A 22,016-nucleotide genomic window follows, 5' to 3' on the forward strand; every position below is an offset into this window, starting at 1 on the left:
CACCAACACACCGCTTCTCTGGCCATGCTGAGGCCGCGTCCCACATACAGCAACTAGAAAGATGTGCAGCTATGACATACAACTATCTACTGGGGCTTTGGGGGAAAAAATAAATAAATAAAATTATTAAAATAAATAAATAAATAAAAATAAAATAAAATTCTTTTAGGCAGTTTAGGGGAAGGTCAAAGGTTCTTCCTGAGCGTTCTGAGCCTTAATTGTCTTCAGCTTGAAATAATCTGCATTATTTCAGGGCGGCCTGCCCTGAACCCCATCAAGATGAAATGAGAACAAAAACACAACATATAAAACTTATGGGATGCAATGAAAGCAGTACTCAGAGGGAAATTTATAGCTGTAAACACATACATTAAAAAAGAAGGAAGAGGGCTAGCCCGGTGGTGTAGCGGTTAAGTGTGCGCACTCTGCTGCAGCGGCCCAGGGTTCAGATTCCAGGCGTGCACCGACGCACCACTTGTCAGGCCATGCTGTGGCAGCGTCCCATATAAAGTAGAGGATGATGGGCACGGATGTTAGCCCAGGGCCAGTGTTCCTCAGCAAAAAGAGGAGGATTGGTGTTGGATGTTAGCTCAGGGCTGATCCTCCTCATAAAAAAAAAAAAAAGGAGGAAGATCTCAAATCAATAACCTAGGCTTCCACTTTAAGAAACTAGAGAAAGAAGAGCAAACTCAACCCAAAGCTAGCAGAAGGAAGGAAATATTAAAGATGAGAGCAGAGATAAATGAAATAGAGAATAGGAAAACAGTAAAGAGAATCAACAAAACCAAAAGTTAGTTAGTTCTGTAAAAGGTCAACAAAATTGACAAAGCTTTAGCTAGACTGACCAAGAAAAGAAGACTCAAATTATTAAAATCAGAAATGAAATGGGGACATTGCTACCAACTTTGCAGAAATAAAAGAGAATACTATGTTTAATTGTATGCCAACAAATTAGAAAACCTAAATGAAATATATTCCTAATAAGACACAAACTACTAAAACTGACGCGAGAAGAAATGGAATATCTGAGTAGATCTATATCTAAAGACATTTGGCTAGTAATAAAAAAATTTTCCACAAAGAAAAGCCCAGGACAAGATGACTTCACTGATGAAGTCTACCAAATTTTTTTTGTGTGTGTGTGAGGAAGATCAGCCCTGAGCTAACATCCATGCTAATCCTCCTCTTTTTGCTGAGGAAGACCGGCTCTGAGCTAACGTCTATTGCCAATCCTCCTCCTTTTTTTTTTTTTTTCCCCCAAAGCCCCAGTAGATAGTCGTATGTCATAGTTGCACATCCTTCTAGTTGCTGTATGTGGGACGTGGCCTCAGCATGGCCGGAGAAGCGGTGCGTCGGTGTGCGCCGAGGAGCCGAACCGGGCCGCCAGCAGCGGAGCGCGTGCACTTAACTGCTAAGCCACGGGGCCGGCCCTATATCAATTTAAAAATGTAAAAAAAAACCATAATTGGAGGAAGGGTCAGAATTGGGTAATAGATATGGGAATCATTTATGGAAGCAATTATTTAAGGGATGGGAGTGGATTCTCTGTAGAAGTGCCATTCAATAGAATTTTCTGCAGTGATGCAAATGTTCTATATCTGTGCTGTCCAATTAAGTGTTTAAAACTACTGAATATGCATGTAAAACAGTCAGAAAAGCTGTAAACCAAACTGTCACAGTGCCTCCCTCTGGAGAGTTAAAAAACAGCTGGCTTTGGAGTACAGGCTTAGAGTAACCACTTAAACTCTCTGCACCTATGCTTCCTTACCTTTAAAACAATAATAACAGATTTTGTTTTGTTTTCAACAAGTTAAATAGTTACATGCAAGACCCTGTGCTGCACCACTCGGACTGAGGGGCATTCACAGTGTGTTCTATGTGATGGCCCCCTGGAGCACAGAGACAATGCAAGTGGTGCTCTCCAGAGCCATGCAACATGGTGGCACTGATTATAGGAAAGTGTCTCCAAGGGCCTCATCAAATGTAAATTCCTTTCCCTTCCCAAGAAAAAGACCTTCAAATACATCAGCTTTAGTGTTCAGATATTTTGAAAATGACCTTAGAACAATGCAGAGTTAAAGTTGTCTTTGTTATTAATTAAGCAGAAAAGCAGAATAGCCACAGCATCACCATGTGTCTTCGGAATGTGAACTTGTGCCTGCAGAAACAGCATTCTCCCCCAACCTCCACCCCACTAGTTTTTACACCATCAAATTACCACATGAAAGAAAAGAGATTTGTGTCAGAAATGGCCTCATTTGTGTTGGGCTTATTTTTCTGGTTTCTAGGGCTAGGCCAATAGTATGGCCAGTAGAATCATAGGTCAGGCCAAACGTAAAGCTAATGAAGTCCATGTTTTTATTGCCAGTGGTGTGGTTCATCAAAGAGCTGACTGGGGCAGCATCCACGAGAAGATATGTCAGCTCCTGATTCCGCTGCGCACTTCCATGCCCTTCTACAACTCAGAGGACGAGCGGCAGCACGATCTGCGGCAGCTGCAGCAGCGGCAGGTGGCTCCTCAGGACTGTTATAGGGTTAATGCGTGGTGCAGCGAAACTCCCAGGAGGAGGGGTGTACTGTGTGAGGTCACTAAACTGGAACCTGTTTGAGGGCAGAGCCTTTGTTTTATGTCTTTATGTCCTCGATACCATTCCTTCTGTTGTTCTCCACATATTGACAAATATCTTCTGAATTAGTTTCCTGGGGCTGCCATAACAAAATACCACAGACTAGGTATTTTGAAAACAACAGAAATTTATTTTATCACAGTTCTGAAGGCTGGAAGTCTAAGATCAACGATAGGTGTCAGCAGGTTTGGTTTCCTCTGCGCACACGCATCCCTGGTGTCTCTGTGTTTCCAAATTTCCTCCTTTATAAGGAGACCAGTCAGATTGGATAAGTGCCCACCCTAATGACCTCATTTTAACTTAATCACCTCTTTAAAGGCCCTATCTCCAAATGCAGTCACATTCTGAGGTACGGAGGTCGTGGCTTCAACATAGGAATTTGTAGGGGACAAAATTTAGCCATAACACCCATATATGCCAAGTACTGTGATAAGAGCCTAGGCAGGTAGTAGGAGCTCAGAACATGATTGAGGTGTGAATATACTGGTGAGTAAATAAAGGAGATTGGAAAACTATTATTACAGCATTGATAGCATATCAATTATTCTTTAAAAAATAGTGCTTTAAAAGCCATAAATCTCAAAACACCAGATTCATCAGTTTTAGTGTTGTGACACTTTGAGAGTGGCCTTAGGACGATGCAGAGTTAAAGTTGTTTCTGATATTAGCTAAGAAGGATAACTCCAGAAGGAAAAATAAGATTTTTCTCTCAAAATTAACTCAAATAGAAAGGCAGAAAGTTTTAGATCATCCTGAGACATGACAGCTTTGCTAAACTACAATGTTGTTATAAATATAAGAATAACGTGCAGTTAATAATTTTATATTGAGCACTCATTTATGCCGAGCACTGAGCTAAGATGAAAAGACGCTGTTCCTGGACCTTGAGGAACTCACATCAAAGTTTGCCTTTTATATCACCTATTTTGGGTCTCGTGTCCACCTTAATACAGGCAGGCTCACTGTGTGCCCTCAGCCGGTTCCTTAGGTGTTGGCCTTATCTCCAGGTGTACCTCTATATCTGGCATTGCCTCTTAGCATGAGAGTGTCTCAGATGATCTGGTTTTTCTTCCGCAGAAGCACTTGATTGAATTCTGCTACACTGTAGCCCAGAAATATCTCTTTGAAGGAAAGCATGCAGATGCTGTCCCGGCAGCTTTGCATTCTCTGCGCTTCCGCATGAATGTGCACGGCCTGAGTTCAGTAGAGCTTGTGCCTGCTTACCTGCTGTTGGCCGAGGCGAGCCTTGGTAAGTGAAACCAACTCGAGACTGCCTGGAGCCCTAAAGAGCTATATTGGGTCAGATCAGTGGCCAGAGTCCAGCCTTGGCCATGGCACCAGGACCGCTTTTGTGGAAGAGCCGGGTTGCTGTAAAGTTTGCACAAGGTGGGGAAGGAGACGTCATGGACTTTTGACTACAACTGACAGAAATCCACTCTAGCTGACCAAAGCAAAAGAAGGAAATTTATTAGGATGCTGGAGTGTCGAAGGGAATTGAGGCTTCATGAGGTGCTGGAATCAGAATGCCGTGACGAAGGCTGGTGCTCTCAGTTTCTCTCTCAGGCCTTGTCTCTTGTCTCCGCTTCTCTCTCTGCATCTGCTTTATTTTCCATCTCTGCAGACCAAATTTTTCTACCTTATGCTTACTGCAGAAGACAGCTACCCCTAAATGTCAGATGTAGCTGAATTTATGTTGAATTTATGTCTTCTAGGTTCAAGGTGGGTAAAGGAAACTAATTAGCATTTGATTGCCAATTTTAAATTCCTAGAAGAGAGGACTGTGTTGACTGAGCTTGAGGGTGGTATCTACCTTTACGTACCTCTGTGTCAGGGTCCCATAGTTCAAACAGGAATATAGGAACCCACTCGTGTAGATGGGAGAGGCAGTTCTTAGAGCGGGGAGCACAGACTTGGCAGGCAGCCCCCATGGTGGTTGCTGTAAGAGGAGAATTAGCATTTTTGAGGGGAATTAACATTTTTGAGCATCTATACTGTATTAGGTACTATACTACCACTTCATACATCTTAATAGCCACTATCTTTTAAAAAACAAACTCTTAAAGAAGTTAAGCTGTTGGAAATACAATACAGAGAACTTTTTCCCTGAGCTACCTGAAAGTTGCTTACCTGATGCCCTGTGCCTCAAATCCTTCAGTGTGTGTTTCCCACAGACTCCCCACAGTTCTCCTTCACAACCAGAATACAACCGTCAGCTACCGAGCAGACCCTAGTCAAGTTTCTCCAGTTGTCCCAATAACATCTTTATAGCAAAAGGATACAGTTCAGAATCCTGGTTTTCATTTTGTTGCCATTTGTCTTTAGTCTCCTTTATTCTGGAATAGATCCTCAATCTTTCCTTGACTTTTATGACTTGGACACTTTTAAAGATTAAAGGCCAATTATTATTATTATTTTTTAAAGATTTTATTTATTTATTTATTTTTTTCCCCCAAAGCCCCAGTAGATAGTTGTATGTCGTAGTTGCACATTCTTCTAGTTGCTGTATGTGGGACGCGGCCTCAGCATGGCCAGAGAAGCGGTGCATCGGTGCGTGCCAGCGATCTGAACCCGGGCCGCCAGCAGCGGAGCACGCGCACTTAACCGCTAAGCCACGGGGCCGGCCCAAAAGGCCAATTATTTTATAAAATGTCCCTCAATTTGGGTTTCTCTGACATTTCCTCATGACTGGGTTCAGGTGATGTTCTTTGGCAGGAATATCACAGAAGTGATATATGACCATGGGCCCATACCAGTACATCCAGATCCAGCCCAACACCACCACAGGGTTCAATTTAATTTTCTCCCATTCATAGCCATTGCTCCCTTCCCTGCAGTGAGAATGCTGGCTTCCATTTTCATTAATATATTTATATATTATCATTTCCCCTGTACGAACCAATCTCCCACCTCCAACCGTATCCTTTCCTCTTGCAGATGCCCTCCTCTCCCTCTGTGGGCTCTGACTCCTCATTCCGAGCTGCCCCTTCTACATAGATCCCCTCCTCACTGGTTTGGGCTCTGGTGTGGCAGTACCAGGCCACTTAACTGCAAGAACGCCCTCCTCATTCTGCTCAGGTCTGATTCCCCATTCCAGACTGTCCCTCCTGCAAAACTATTGGGAAGAGCACTGGACAAGGAAATAAAGTCCAGGTTCTATTTATTTCTGACACTGACGAGCTATGGGATTTTAGAAAAGTCACCTTGGCCTAAGTCTCATCATCTCTCATCTGGACTATTGCCTGTCAACTGGTCTTCTCTGGCCTCACTCCAATCTGGCCTCCACACAAAATGTGATCAAGTTGCTTCACTAAATAAAGACCAAATTCCTAAAGCAACCTATGAGACGCTGCTTGGTCAAGCCTTTATGAATTCTCTCACCTCATCTCGCATTCTTTTCTCTCTCCTTTTTAGTTATACTGGCCGTCTCTTGATTCCTCAGAGGCAACTGTGATGCTTCCTTGCTCTGGAAGGCTCTTCTCCAGACACTCTCCCCACTTCTCCTCCCCTCCCCTTCACCTAACTGACTCCTGTTCATCCTTCAGGTCTCAGCTCAAGAGTTGCCACCTCCTTGTCTAGAAGCCTTTCCCAAGCCCCCAGACTGGGTCAGGTCCCTTTTTATGTACCCACTTAGAAACCTCTTCCTTTTTTCTGGGCACTTACTTCAATAATAATTATACATTCATTGATGAGATTATTTAATTAAAGTCTCTCCTCCACTAGACCATAGGGTCAGGGAGAACTGTAACTATATCTGTTCTTACTTGTCATAGTGTCTCCACACCCAGAACAGTACTTAGTGCGAGAAGGTACACAAAATCTCCGCTTACAGTACCTGACACCTAATGGGTACTATGTAAGCATTTGTTAAATCTGAGTCCTCTTCACAGGATTGTTTTGAGGATTAAATGAGTTCATATGTAATGAACGTGAAAGTGCTTTGCAAGGTGGAAAGTTCTGTCTAAATGGAAGGTTTCATTATAACTCCCATAGTCATTGATTTAAAACCTTGCCAACCTTTTGGAAAGTCTGAATAAATCACATCCCTGGTGCACATGCCTCTTTCCCATCTTAGAGATTCCTCCAGACTTGAATGGAAAAATAGGAGATATTCAGCCTTTATTTTTAGTAAAACTTTGGAATTTTAATCAACTAGAGATGATATTTTCAGTAACACTTCAAAGAGGAGGCACCTTACGCATCTTCCCCCACTGTTGTCAGCACTTCTTTACTGGTTGGGTGACCCTAGGCATCAAGGTCTTTCTTACCTCGGGGCCCTCACACATGCTTTTCCTTCTGCCTGGAATGTCCTTTTCTGCCTTATACATGGCTGACTTCTTTTCAACCTTCAGGTGTCTACTTAAATGTCACCTTCTCAGAGAGGTGTTCCCTAATCATCCAGTCAAAGTAGGTTTCTCCCCGCTTTTTCTTGATCACTGTTCTCTGTTCATTTCCTTCATAGTACTTCATTTTTTTATTTGTTTATTGTTTACCTACTTCACTTGATTGTAAGCTCCTTAAGGTCAGGGGTCATGTCTGTTTTATTCAGCAGCATGCACTGAGCCTCTAGCAGGGTGGGAGGGACTCAGATAAGATGAGTATATGGTTGAGTGAGTGAATGCAGTTTCCTCCTGTAAATGCCTCCTCTGGCATTTCCTTCACAGGGTTGTTGGCAGACTTAAATCACAGATGCCAATGGCCTAGCATAGTGTGTAGAAAAAAGCGGGCCCTCAGTAAATGCTGATTTCCTTCTCTTCCCCTGATGCTCACAGCCACACCTTTGAATCATCTGTGACCGCTTTATTCTGTGCTCCCTTCCTTTCATCACCAAGTCCTGCAAAATATTCCCCCATTCCGCCTCCCAGATCTGCCACTAACCCAGGGGAAGGCTGTGTCAGTGCCACTGCTCCTTCAGTGGCTATCCTTTCTCTATCTACTCCATGTACTATTAAAATCACCCTTTAAGATAGTCTCACTTCCTTTGGCAACTTGACATCTCCACTGCCTCCATTCCATCCCTACACCTCTCCAGGTGAGCACTATAAGAGGGCATGCCTGAACTTACCACTCACTGGTCACAATCTTAGTTCTCACCTGTTTGTAACAGCCCATTCCTCTTACGTTACTCTCTTCCATTCCCTGAATTTTCAGCCTCATAATTTTTTCTCCCAAGTATGCCTTTTTCTTTGGGATTCATGCTTGTAGTTGCTGGTTCAGCTTGGCCTTGGGCCTTCTTTCTTTGGCATGACCTCTTTGAATGAGAACTGGACAATGAGAATTTAAAATTTCCAGTGTATGTCAATGGCTTCTACCAATTTTTTCCCCATCTAAACAATCTTAGCTAAGAGTCACTTGCTTCTTTAAATTTGAGAGGACCTCCGTCTAAAACTCTTATTTTATAGACAAAACCCAGATAGAAGATGTGACTTGCCATGTTCACATGAGCCAGGATCATGGGCCTAGGCTTCTTACTTCTAAACTAGTATTTTTTCCATTTTAGTTTGAGCTTCAATCAAGCAAAGCTACTTGCTTCCTCCTGTAGATTGCTTCTTCTTCACCTCTCCTCCTTTAACTCAGTGACATATGATTACAACTAGAATAAAACAGTGCTTACATATGAACTAGGTCTGGGAGGAAGGACAAAGAAGAACCAAAGGATGACTTACGAGGGGTTTGTGACCTCATCTCCTTTCCTGGTGCCATTTCTGCTGCAGCATCCATCACAGGAAGTCTTTCACGCCCAGAGCATCCACCTCCTCTGCAGGAGGCTGTCAGAGTAGTCTTCTCTTCATTTCTGACAACCTCCCTAGGAGGCAAGCAGTAGGCAGGAAGCTGTTATGTATCTTTATAGCTAAACAAAAATTTTAAGTGTCAAGAGTATCTGAATATTAGAAATGAAGGTGACTTTCACTTAGTAACCATGTGTTGTCCGTTCTAGCTCCTAAAAGTCTCTTGCATGTCTGCTCCATCTTCATTCACTGCCTTAGTTCAGGCTCTTATCAGGGCTTGTCTGAACTATTTCAGAAGTCTTCTAGTGAGCCTTCCACTTTTCTTCCTCCCCTCTGTTCCCTCCTCCACACTGGCTCCAGAGGATCCTTCTAAATCTAAATCCAATTCTCTCTCCCTTTCTGAAAATGCTCTGATTTTTATCCACATGTATCAAGCTTCATCATGCAAGTCATCTCAGCTGCTATAACAAATACCATAGACTCGGTGGCTTAAACAAGAAAGTTATTTCTCACAGTTCTGGATGCTAGAAGTCCAAGATGAGGGTACCAGCAAATTCAGTATCTGGTGAGGGCCCACTTCCTGGCTTATAGATAGCTACCTTCTCACTGTATCCTCGCATGGTCAAAAGAGAGATTATCTCTCTTGCATCTCTTCTTATAAAGGCACTAATCTCATTCATAAGGGCTCCACTTTCATGACCTAATTACCTCCTACAGGCCCCACCTCCAAATACATCACTTTGGGGATTAGGACTTCAACATATGAATCCTGGGGGAACACAACATTCAGTCCATAGCACTCACCATGCCTCTCCCCACTCCATTGTCCTCTCCATCCCATCCATGGAATTAAACACTTCCTACTCTCTGCCACTTCCAAACCTTATGATGTTACTATCATTGCACTTACACTATGTTATAAATATATTTCTTTTCATGTCACACATGCGTTCCCCACACGTCCCCCAACCCAGCTATAAATTTTTCAAGGGTAATGGCTTTAATTCATCTTTGAATCCCCATCACTCAACACAAGGCCTGGTACATAAAAGAAATTAAGTATACATATACATATATTTTTTAATTGCGACATACATAAATTCATCTACCATAAAATTCACCCTTTTAAAGTACAATTCAATGGTTTTAGTATATTCACAAGATTGTGCAACCATCACCACATCTAATTCTAGAACATTTTAGTCACCCCCAAATGGAAGTCCATACCAAATTAGCAGTCACACCCCATTTCCCCATACCCACAGTCCCCGGCCATCACTAATCTACTTTCTGTCTGTATGGATTTACCTATCCTGGACATTTCATATAAGTGGAATCATGCAATTTGTGGCCTTTTCTGTCTGGCTTCTTTCACTTAGCATAATGTTTTCCAGGTTCATCCATGTTGCAGCATCTCCATTCCTTTTTGTGACTGAGTGATATTCCACTCATGGATTTGGATAGACCACACTGTGTGTATCTACTCATCAGTTGATGGACATTTAAGTTGTTTCTATATTTTGGCTCTTATGACTAGGCTGCTATGAAAATTCATGTACAAGTTTTTGTGTCAATAAATGTTTGAGTGACCAATAAATGAGTGAATGGGTGATGACTCATATTTCATCATGTGTTCTCTGGCCAGGATACGAATTATAACCTTCTTTACTTCTTTTGGGCAGGTCTAGGCCGGATTGTCCAGGCTGAGGAATATCTATCCCAAGCCCAGTGGACAGTCCTCAAATCAACTGAATGCTCCCATGCCACCCACTCGTTACTGCATCGGAACCTGGGACTTCTCTATATGGCTAAGGAAAACTATGAGGAAGCCCGTTATCATCTGGCTAATGATGTAAACAAGCCAAATTATAACACCTGAATGTTTCTGAGAACAGCTCTGTATAGTTTTAGTTGTTTTTTTTAAACTGAGCATTTCTCTAAAACTTTCTGTTTACACCTGACTGTTTGGTGGGGCATTAGCAAGAACACAACTCTGATAACCTGTGTTCAAGCCTTTGCATGCTTGGCTATGCAACCTTGGCCAGGTCACATCATTTCCCCAAACATCGATTGCTGGATAAAGGGATGCAGAACAGCATACTGGTTAGGAGAAGGGCTGTACTTCTAGTTCCAGCTCTGTCATTTCACCACAGTCTTGGACAAATTATTCAACCTCTTTCAATACCTTTAAGACAGAAATCATAAAATAGTCTCTGCCTCATTGGGTCATTGCAATGATTAGTAACAGGACAATACATGTGCAGCACTTTGGCTATTATTTTTATAAATAACATCACTGTCTCTACTTTAGAATGTGGTTATTAAATTTAAATGAGCTTGAGGTATATGAAAGTGTTTATAAACTATAAAACTCTACAAATGTTAGACAGGATGATGAGGGTGATCTAGGTGATCTATTAGATCCTAATAGAAATTAAGATTTCAATATTGGACTGTATTACCAGAGAGGAGTTCCTGAGCCTGAAATCTCATTGAGGTTAGAGTCAGACTGCAGTCTCCATGCAGGATGTTTGTCTCTTCAGCCTCTCCACTGGCACCCCTCCCTCTGGTTGCCTGCCACTGCACAATGCTCTTAAATTCACTGGAAACATTCTTGTGCTGGTTATTCTCCATATTCCCTCATCCCAAATCCTTTCCCTGCCCTACTTGACCCTGGGAGGCTGATCCCTATGGAGTACACAACCTGGACTCCATTGCTCTCTGTCTTTGGTTGGGTTTGGAGAGTGAGAGGTGTGGCAGGGGAGTGAAGGTTGGGAGGAGAGAAAGGTTGAGTATTTACTCTCTCTGCTGCCTTTCTGCCCCAGCTCACTTCTGGCCGGGGCAGTGTTGCTCTGTGGCCACAGCCCCTGTCAGGTAGCCTTTTTCATTGCTCTAGCTCTGTCCTAGTAACCCTGTCTGTCTTCTCCCCTGGCTTCTTCAGGAGTCAGGATGGGAATAATTTCGTGCTGTTGACATCCTGCTTCACTAGCTCTCACTGGCTCCTTAGCCCTTCCACACCTCTGAATAATCCTTTCATTCAGCTGTCTTCAGGTAATCCTTTTGAGGGTGCCATCTATTTCCACCTGCAGCCTGATTAATACACGTCTTCATTTGTGTTTCCTCTCTATACTCGACCCCCTCCAACAAATTAAGCAGAGGTACATTCTGTCCTGAGCTGAGTCACACAGAATTAGATCAAGCTAGATTCCTCAGCCTAGCTTTTTTGTTTGTTTGTTTGTTTTTGTGAGAAAGATCAGCCCTGAGCTAACATCTGATGCCAATCCTCCTCGTTTTGTTGAGGAAGACTGGCCCTGGGCTAACATCCGTGCCCATCTTCCTCTACTCTATATGGGACGCCACCACAGCATGCCCTGACAAGCAGTGCGTTGGTGCGCACCCAGGATCCAAACCTGCAAACCCCCGGCCACCAAAGTGGAGCGCGCACACTTAATGCTGTGCCACTGGGCCGGCCCCTTAGCCTAGCTTTTTAAAAAAACAAAACAGAACACAGCTTTATTGATACATACCGTAAAATTTACCCATTTTAAGTGCACAGTTCAATGATTTTAGTAAATTTGCAGAGTTTTGCAACCATCAGCACATTCCAGTTTTAGAAAATTTCCATCACCCCAAAGAGACCCCTCATATCTATTTACAGTAATTTCTTATTCCCACTCCCAGCCCCAGGCAAACACTTTCTTTCTCTCTAGATTTGTCTTTTCTGGACATTTCACATAAACAGAATCATATGTGGTCTTTTGCATCTGAACTCCTTCACTTACCATAATTATTTTGAGATCCATCCATCCATGCGGTTGTATCAATACTTCATTCCTCTTATTGCCAAGTAGTATTTCATCATCTGGATATACCATGATTTGTTTATCCATTCATCAGTTGATGGACATTTGGGTTGTTTCCACTTTTTGGTTATTATGAATAATGCTGCTATGAACATTTGTGTATAAGTCTTTGTGTGGACACGTTTTCATTTCTCTTGGGTATCTACCTAGGAATAGAATTGCTGGGTCATATAATAACTCTATGTTTAACTTTTTGAGGACTGCCAAACTGTTTTCTACAGAGCCTGTACCATTTTATATTCCCACTAGCAATGTATGAGGGTTCTATCTTCCCTACTCCCTCACCAATACTTGTTACTTTCTGCCTTTTTGATTATAGCCCTTCTAATGTGTGTAAAGTGGTATCTCATTGTGGTTTTATTTGGCACTTCCTTAATGACTAATAATGTTGAGCATCATTTCAAGTGTGTATTAACCATTGGGATATCTTTGTGGAGATGTCTATTCAGATCCTTTGCCCATTTTTTAATTGTTGTAAAAGTTCTTTATCTATCCAGAATACAAGTCCTTTATCAGATATATGATTTACAAAGAGAACTCCAGTACTCTCCTTCCTTCTGCTATAGATTTATTTTGCCAGTTGTGCATTTGGAACAGAGGACATCAAGACCTCAGGAGGCTACTTCCACCTGGCTAATCTCTTCTATGGCCTTAAAAAGTCGGACCTGGCAGACACGCTGTACACCAAGGTAAGCTGGGGAATGTGGGAGCTGAGCCTTGACACTTAGGCCTTGTATCTTACAACTAGTATCAGACCATTCATGAGAAATTTGAGGCACGGAGAGATGAAGTCACTTGCCCAAGGTCACATAGCCTGATACATGATATATTACACTTTTCTTTCTTCCTGTTTCTCCACTACCAAAATAGACCAGTCCTTAGTATCCATAGGGCAATTAACAAATAATAAATGATAGGTCAATAAGAACCAAACCCATCCAGATAGACTGCCCTGTGCTCTGTCATACCCATAGGAGCAAGCTCATGTGGGCATATTGAAGTGTGTGATAGGAGACAAGGTTTTAAGGGAAAATTATTACTGAAAGGTTCTATGGAGGGATCAAAGAACATGAGAGTACTTTACAATTTCCATCTTTACATGTAAAAGATTCCATCTTTACATGTAAACTGTTTCCAATATATTAAAATATTGGTTATATTCATACAGTAACACTTCACTTAGCAAGCAACCATTTCTGTGTATGATGTAGGCGCTCATCCTGTGACTGTGTATCTGTATTTTAGGCCCAATTGTGAGGAAGAAGCATTGTGATATAGCTGAAAAAAAATGAGCTATGGAGTCAGACAGACTTGAATTTAGATCCTGGCTGTGCCACATAGCATCTCTTACCAAAAGTCAACTGTGATCTTAACTTCTCTGCGCCTCAGTTTACTTATCTATAAAATGGGAATAATAAGAATATGACCTCAATTTAGATGTTGTGAGGATGTAAAGTTTTTGTTGTATGTGCTCAACAAATGGTAGCCATTGTTATTAGACCTCACCAGGACTATCCCCAGATCAGCCTGCCACGTGCCCTTTGCTGCCCAACACTTGTCACACTCACTTTGGCCAAGACTGGGCTCCTAAGGCTCCTCCTGCCTCCAGGCACAATGAGAGAGGGAGTCTGCAGACTTACAGGAAACCTGGCCTGAGGTGCTGTACTCCTCACTGGTTGGTCCAGTGGCTGAGGTCTGGCCTGCTTGCCTGATTGCCATCTCCTTTCCCTACAGGTCTCTGAGATCTGGGATAAATATTTGGACGATCGCTATCAAGTTCTCTCGCAGGCTCGCATCCAACAAATAGATTTACTGGGCAAACAATTTGAGACTGACACCGGCTTGGGTAAGTGGCAGTTCTCCCTAGGAAGCAGAGCAGTGACTTCGTCCCTCCTCATCCACAGGCCCTGCCTTAAGAGGGAGAGCAGTGGTCCCTGTTGAGGAGCACATCAGTGCCATCTTCCCTATTTTGCTGATGGGGAAACTGAGACAAGGCATCAAAAGGATTTGACCAGTGTTGGAAAGAATTAGATCCCTAGCATCACTCACAGCCCTTCAAGGGGTTAATAAGGGAAAGATTTGGAGGAAAAAATACCCTGCCAAAGCCCCTATGATTTCTGCAGAGCATCCATTTCTTATGTGTTATCCCTCCAGGGCACATAAGCCAAGGTAGACTCCATGCAGAAGTCACATTCCTCATTTGTTCTGCTGCCTTATGCTCTTCCTTTATGGGACAGTGAGCTTCTCAGTGGCAGGGCTGAGTTTGATTCATCTCTCCATCCCCAGGCTCCCCAAAGAGCTGAGTGTTGAGTAGCACTGTACAACATCATTCCCTCTGAGATAATGAAAAGAATCAGAGAATCTAGTTTCTGCTCAAAAGAGACATACAGTGTAGGTGGTGAGACAGAACCTATGTGAAATACCAAAAGAAAATTTCTAGGGGCTGGCCCCATGGTATAGTGGTTAAGTTCAGTGTGCTCCGCTTCGGCAGCCTGGGTTCAGTTCCTGGGCGCAGACCTACACCACTCGTTGGTGGCCATGCTGTGGCGGTGACCCACATACAAAATAGGGGAAGATTAGCACAGATGTTAGCTCAGGGCCAGTCTTCCCCAAGCAAAAGGAGGAAGATTGGCAACAGATGTTAGCTCAGGGCCAATCTTCCTCAGCAAAAAAAAAAAAAAAGAAAGAAAGAAAAAGAGAATTTCTATGAGTACAAATTATATTACAAGATGAGTCCCAGAATGAAGAGATGAGGATAGTTGGATGGTGTTGAAGAGGGAAAACTTTTTGGAGGAGAGGTTTTGAACTAAGGTTTAAAAAATTAATAACTTTATTGAGTTTACTCTCATTGTAAAAGTGGTTCATGTTAAAGCAGAAAACTTGGAAATCATAGGTATCCAACCTTAACATTGTGGTATATGTCCTTTCTGTCTTTTTCTCTAAGCCTAGTACTTAAAAAGTACTAAGTACCTGGCCCATAATAACTCATAATAAATCAATAAATAGTGACTAAAGTAGGACCAAAGACTGCTGGGGAAACTGTGAACAGCCTCACGTGGGGGAAGCAGAAACGCTGTTGCTTAAGCATTTTTGGATTTGGAGGAGAAAGATTAAGCTGCTGCAGCTGCAGGAAGCCCCAGCTCCCTCCTCTCGCTGTCGGGCGGAAGCTGGGCTGGACCACGGAGTCCTGCTGTGACAAATGCCTGCTAAGTGAGAGCCTGTGAGATCCGGCTCAGGGCTCGGAAGGAAAGACACCTTAGCACCTCTGGGACCTGTAGGAATGAGCATGTTTTTAGGTTACTCTGATAATGACATGCGAGGCAAAGCTGGAGAACGATCCAGCCTCCTGCTCAGGACCTGGCGGCAGTCCCCCAGGTGAGGAATTGGCGGTGGCTTGTGCTGCCTCCCCCAGTGCCCCTGTGAGGAGGCCTCGGGAGGCCAGGCGCGCGAACAGCTCAGTGCTTATCCCTGAGGGAGACTCAGCCTCCCCCAGGGCCTGTTTCTTCTTTCCTCCCTTTCCCTGCAGATGAAGCCCAGGAAGCAGAAGCCATTCGGATTTTGACTTCAATCTTGAACATTCGAGAATCGACATCTGACACAGCCCCCCAGAAAACTATCTTTGTTCTGAAAACTCTGGTCATGCTTTACCACCTGATGATGAATTCTTCAAAGGCAAGTTTCCCTAGAAAAGCAGCATGTCTTAAATGGAGGTAGAAATTCCTCTAGTTGAATTCAGCTGTGTTTTGCCCAATCACACTAGCTTTTGCCCTCAGAGTAAGCCCTCCCTCCGGAAAAGTTCGGATGCTCATGACATTTCTCATTTGTTGAATCCAGCCTGCATAATGGAAACGGGATTGTCTTCTTCCCTCAAGGAGTCCTTCCCAGGGTTGCACAGGGAAACTGAGGCTGGGGCAGTGCGAGGAAGCCTGCAGGACAGGAGGGCTCAGGGGAGTCCTTGGAGGAATGGAGTAGTGCTCTAACCACACTCAGTGAGTGAGTTCCCAGTTGCTGGAGGGATCCAGGCAGAAAAGGATTGCCTTGAACTAATTGAAAAGGTAATCGTTTTTGAGTGCTTATTACATGCCAGTCACTGGTCTAAGTACTTTACATGAATTATCATATTTAATTTTCATACCAACCTTTTGAAGTAGGTGTTTTATTGTTCCCATTTTATAGATAAGGAAACTGAGGCACAGAGAGGGTCCATTATTTGCCCAATTTCTTACAGACAGTAAGTGGCAAATCTCAGGTTTGTTGGTTTATTGATTAGCTGATTCACTCATTCATTCAAGTATTTATTGAGGATCTATCATTTGCAAGGCCCCGTTCCAGGGACTGGGGGTACAGTGGTGAACTACCAGCTAAGTTCCCTATCTCCATGGAACTTACATATTTTGGGAGGAGGGGAAGTCACAGTAAATAAGTGAACATATAAATGTGTGATATAATTTGAGATAGCAAAAAGCACTACAAAGGAAAATAAAGCAGGCAAAGAGAGAGAGGGAGGGCCAGTTGGATTCTGTGTGGGTGTCACGGAAAATTTAGGATTCCCTTCCCCGCCTTCCTTTCTTCCTTCTTTCCTTTCTTCAGCAAACTTACTAAGCACCTACTGTGTACCAGGGCCTGGAGGAGCTCACAGCCAGTGGGTTATAATGGAGGTGATAGCGAAGCCCGGGGCACTGTGGGAGCACAAAGCAGGGACACGAACCCCACCTGTGATGGGGTGGGAGTGGTTAGGGAACCATCTCCATGGAATTCCCAAGTTTACATTGGACAGAACCTCTTTTCTACAGTTCAGAGTTCAATTTTCTACTGTATACTCAAGGCAGTCATTACCCCAAGGTGTTAGATCTACAAGAGGCCCTTAGAGAAAAGGGACACATCCATCTCCTCAAGATTGGCACCTCACTTCCTTCAGCTTTTGACTCAGTCGTCTTCTTTTCAGTGACGCTTTCCCTGTAGTTTCCATCAAAAACTGCAAAACCCCACTACCACCCTTGATGTTTCCTATCCCCCTTTCCTGCTTTCTTTTTTTCCCTTAGCGTGTATCACTATTTAAGATATGATCGGGCTTTACTGATTTGCCTTGTTTATTGCCTCTCTCCGCTACTATGTTGTAAGTTCCACAAGAGCAGGGATTTCTGCCTGTAGTCAGAGTACCTGGAACGTAGCAGCCATTCAATAAATATTTATTTATTTATTCAAATTATTTGAATATTCATTTGAATGTTTTAATTTGAATTATTATTCAAATACTTATTGAAAGAAAGGAAGGAGGGAGGAAAGAAGGAAGGAAAGAAGAGGGAGGGAGAGTGGGAGGGCGGGCAAGCCAGAGTCTGTGCCAAGATGTCCTGTGAAGCCTCTGTCCAAGACTAAACTCTGGGCCACATGGCCCTCAGGGTGGCAGTTTGCTTGTGGCACCTGTCACCTCTGTGCCTCCCAATGTTGGTTCAAAGGACCCTGGTTAAGATCCTACCAAGATGTCACTTTGCTAGGAAAGTGTACTTAGTTCTTAGTTTGTCAAGCCAAATGGGTTTTTCTGGTGCTCCCTGCCCCACCCCACCCCCCACTTGGCTGGCTGTAAGGACCAAGTGTGTGTTCACAAGTTTCCAACAAGAGCTCGGTGGCTGGTGTGAGAAGCTGATGGGTCCTTCCCCATGTTTCTGGGGTTGAGTACAGAGGGGGCTTCCCAATGTAATGCTTTCCTGAGACAACTTCCTTTTGCCACCTCAATTCTATTCCAGGCACAAGAATATGCCATGAGAGCCTTCAGTCTATCCAGAGAACAACAGCTCAGTGACCAAGAACAGAGCACCATTCAAGAATTACTAAGTCTCATCTCAGCTGAAGAAACTCATCCCGTTACTTAGTGACCCATGAGCTCCACGTCAGGGGCTGTTCAAGGGGCTACTGAACATCTACTATAGCCCAGCCTCGCACAACTGCTTTGAGGTACCTGAATCGCTGAAGTTCCCACCCTCTCCCCCTGCAACTGCACATATAGCTGTGTTTTTATTCTTACATAGCATATGGAGGGAATATAGGGCTTTAGGCATAGAAATCAGTAAACCTGTTATTTATCATGACCTTTGCACTTGGTTTATCGTGACTTTGCATGACTTTGAGTAATGTGCTGTCAGCTCACTAACATGGTATTTGTAATTAAATTGCAAATAGTTTATCATATTTCCCAGAAGTCTCCCAGTGATGCATATTTCATAGATCTTTGCCAGAGAAGGGGGTCGGGAATAAAGCTATATTGGAGCAAAGTTTCCCTCTTCTACTGGAATTAAGTAAGCATTAATCTGAAGTAGATTGTGATTAAAAGGTCCACTATAATTCCTAGAGCAATCACTAAGAAAATGACTCTAAAAAATAGTTAAAAATCAACAAAGGAATTAACATGGTACACTAGTAAAGATCACTTAATGCAAAAGAAGGCAGTAAAGGAGGAATAAAGAAACAAGAAGGACATGAGGCATGTAGAAAACAAATAGCAAAATGCAGATGTCAATCATAGGTCTTTGCCAGAGAAGGCCCTGGGCCTTGCAAGGAGCCCCAGTATGGACTGGCTGAGATACCATTCCAGGTTAGTGCCTTTCTTTTCTCAGACAGTGGTTTGAAGCAGACGTGACTAGGGGAGAAGCACTCTGAAAGGCCCCCTGTGATGTAGGGATGGAGTGCAGGCCTTGGAGTCAGACATGCCTGGGTTCAAATCCCAGCTCTCGCTTAATAGCTTTGTGACCTTGATCCCCCCCATAACCTCATTCATCATTGTTGCAAAATGGCCCAGATGTGGCCATGGCTGTATCAGCTTGTCCCATAGAAGACTCTGGTGATTTAGCACATCCTTTTTATCTCCAGACTCACTGAGCAGCCTGCCCTCTGCTTAGCTCTCTGCTTCCTGCATAGATCTGCACCCAGGGAGAAGATATGCAAGTCAAGGACCTGTTGGAGAGTTTTATGTTCCTCACTGTAAATTAATTCACTCTGACACATAGAATAAAAATATGTCAGATGGGCCACCCTTCAGGTCTAGGTAAAATCTGCTGGAACCCCCATTCCATACCTTTGGGCATTCTTATGCTTCTCCAAGATGGCTGTGAAATCCCAGGGTCTTACTTCTCTCACTCCCAATTTTCAGCTTCAATTGCATTCAACACAATCCTTTCTTCTTGATTCTCACTCCTAACCCCAAATCTGAGCCAGCTCTTTCAAATAGATTTTTAACGAAGATTGGGGGGGTGAGGAGGAGGATCAACAACTCTTTAGCAGATAATTTAAATGAAAATATTAGAACTTCCCTATTCTAAAAAAGTCCTTCAGAGTCCATTTTATTAAACTCTAGCTCTCTCTTTAATATTCATTGGCCCGTTTCTCTTTTTCCTCCTGTCCTTTATCTATTCTCTCTTCTCTCCACCCCTGAATTATTGTTCATGAATCTTTCCCCATTGAGTATATTTATAAAATTACTGTTTAAATTAAATTGCTTAAATATATCTTTCCTATTGATTGATTTTCCTCTTGGTTATGGGCCATAATTGTCTGCTTTTTCACATGTCTAGTAATTTAATTTTCAGTCTTCTGCTTTTCTAACACTTGCATTTAAGGCTATAAGTTTTCCTCTAAATACTGCTTTAGTTGATCCCACATATTATGAAATGCAGTATTTTTATAGTTATTTTGTTCTAAATATTTCTTAATTTTTTATGACTCATGAGTCTTTTAGAAGTATGATTCTTAATTTCTAAGTGATGGTGACTTTAATTACTTCTTTGTTGTTGATTTCTAGTTTAATTTTATTGAGGTCATAAAATATGCTGTGTACAATTTTACTTTTAGAAATTGGTTGAGATTTGCTTTATGGCCCAGGATGTGGTCAATATTTGTAAATGTTCTGTGTGTGCTAGAAAAGAATGGTGTTATTGGGCACAATGTGTCCATTAAGTCAAATTTGTTCATGTTTTCATATCTTGCACATCCTGGCTGAATTCTTTATTTCTGAGAGAGGTATATAAATCCATCCAATATGATTATGGATTTATCTATTTCTCCTTGTAGTTATGTGAAATTTTTGCTTTATACATTTTGAGGTTTTGTTATTAGGCAAGTACAAATTCAAATATTGTATTTTCCTGGTGAATTGAACCTTTATTTTCTGTATTATGAAGTGATTCTCTTTATCTCTAGTCTGTTTTGGTCTGATATTAACGTAGCGACACCCATTTCCCTTGGGGCCTGGTTGCTGGTTATCAGTTGGCACCATCACTTACATCTGCTTCAGTACTTACCTCTGCGTTGAAGGGGAATCTTGGAACTGCAGTTCCCAGTATCTCTTTCCTTTTATGATTCTGGGTTAAATTCAGCCAATGAGGGGCAACTGCATCAGATTTGGAAGCTGGATGAGAAGGAGCAGCCATCAGTCCTCTGGGAATCACCCGCTCTTGCCTTCCTGAAAGCAATTTCCTGTGCAAGTCCCCTGATCTTCAGCACCCAGCCATTTCAGACGTGAGCCTCAAACCCCCAGTGTTAAATAAATCTGTCTACTCAGAATGCCTAGAGAGGCCTCTGTTTTCCCAAGTATACCCTGACTAAACACGTATCTTTATCTTCTTGCAAGCTTTTACTTTCAGACAATTTGTATCCTTATGTTTTGGATATATCTCATGTAAAAACAATATAATTAGATTTTTTTTATATCTGTAATTTTTAAAGAATCATTTAGTCAATTTACATTTTGTTTATATGCTAAATTATTTGAGTTTAAATTTATGATCTTATTTTCTGCCTTCTATTTGTCCTACATATTCTATTTTCCCCTTTCGTTCTTTTGGGTTGATTATATATTTTTTCTCATTCCATTTTCTCCCTTCCTCTGCTAGTGTGCAGTTATATACCATGTGTATATTCTTTTAGTGATTACCCCAGAAATTCAAATATTCATTCCTAACTTATCAAAGGCTAAAGTTAGGATGGGTCAGGTCAAAGTCAGAATATTGACCCTTACCCTGGACAATACAAAGTCTTTTTTTTTGAGGAGGAGGAGGATTGACCTTGTGCTAACATCTGTTGCCAATCTTCCTCTTTTTCTTTTTTCTCCCCAAAGCCCCAGTACATAGTTGTATATCGCCAGTACATAGTTGTATATCCTAGTTGTAGGTCCTTGTAGTTCTTCTGTGTGGGATGTCACCTCAGCATGGCTTGATGAGCGGTGAGTATGTCCACGCCCAGGATCTGAACCAGCGAACCCCAGGCCGCCGAAGTGGAACGCACAAATTTAACCGCTATGCCACTGGACTGGCCCCAATACAAAGTCTTTAAAACCTTTTAACTCCATTTACTTCTCCCTAACTTTATATATTATTACTGTTATTTATTTCAAATATATCTTAAACCCACAAGTCATAATTATTATTATTTTATAAAGTCAAATTATTATTATTTTATAAAGCTTGCTTTTCACACCTTCTATCCTGGCTCACATTACTGATAAATCCTTTAGTATTTTCTACAGTGAGGGTTTGCTGATGGCAAATTCTCAGATTTTCTTTCTTTCATTAATCTGAAAATGTTTTATTTTGCCCTCATTTTTTTGACTCTTCAATGAAAATGTATTTCGTTTTCCTACATGATAACAGTGATGCAGGACATAATCTCATTTCCAAAGATTTCTGTGAAATGTGGTTTACTTGACCCAAAAAAGTGTAAGCAGGTTGAAGAGGAGCAGAAGTTCTGGGGAGATAAGAGTGTCTCTTATCTTCCCAGCAGGGAATCACATCTTTCCTAAGCATCTTCAGGTT

At 42.3% G+C, this 22,016-nt stretch overlaps 1 protein-coding gene across 4 annotated transcripts in view; it reads left to right on the top strand.

Moving 5' to 3' along the window:
- Positions 1 to 18,402, top strand: part of ZMYND12 (zinc finger MYND-type containing 12) — a 33,803-nt gene extending 15,401 nt beyond the window's left edge. For 2 of the 4 annotated variants that reach the window (XM_004443130.3, XM_087446145.1), the window contains exons 2-8: positions 2,369 to 2,510; positions 3,705 to 3,876; positions 10,036 to 10,205; positions 12,783 to 12,905; positions 13,951 to 14,062; positions 15,743 to 15,888; positions 17,961 to 18,402. In XM_004443130.3, the coding sequence (XP_004443187.1) occupies positions 2,369 to 2,510; positions 3,705 to 3,876; positions 10,036 to 10,205; positions 12,783 to 12,905; positions 13,951 to 14,062; positions 15,743 to 15,888; positions 17,961 to 18,086 (991 nt within the window). In that variant the 3' untranslated portion in view covers positions 18,087 to 18,402. The remainder of the gene's footprint in view (positions 1 to 2,368; positions 2,511 to 3,704; positions 3,877 to 10,035; positions 10,206 to 12,782; positions 12,906 to 13,950; positions 14,063 to 15,742; positions 15,889 to 17,960) is intronic. The other 2 variants (XM_087446143.1, XM_087446144.1) reach the window with 2 other exon arrangements.
- Positions 18,403 to 22,016: the final 3,614 nt, after the last annotated feature.

This window comes from Ceratotherium simum, chromosome 22, assembly GCF_057802395.1.
Source record: "Ceratotherium simum simum isolate JZ-2026a chromosome 22, ASM5780239v1, whole genome shotgun sequence".
Taxonomy (NCBI): domain Eukaryota; kingdom Metazoa; phylum Chordata; class Mammalia; order Perissodactyla; family Rhinocerotidae; genus Ceratotherium; species Ceratotherium simum.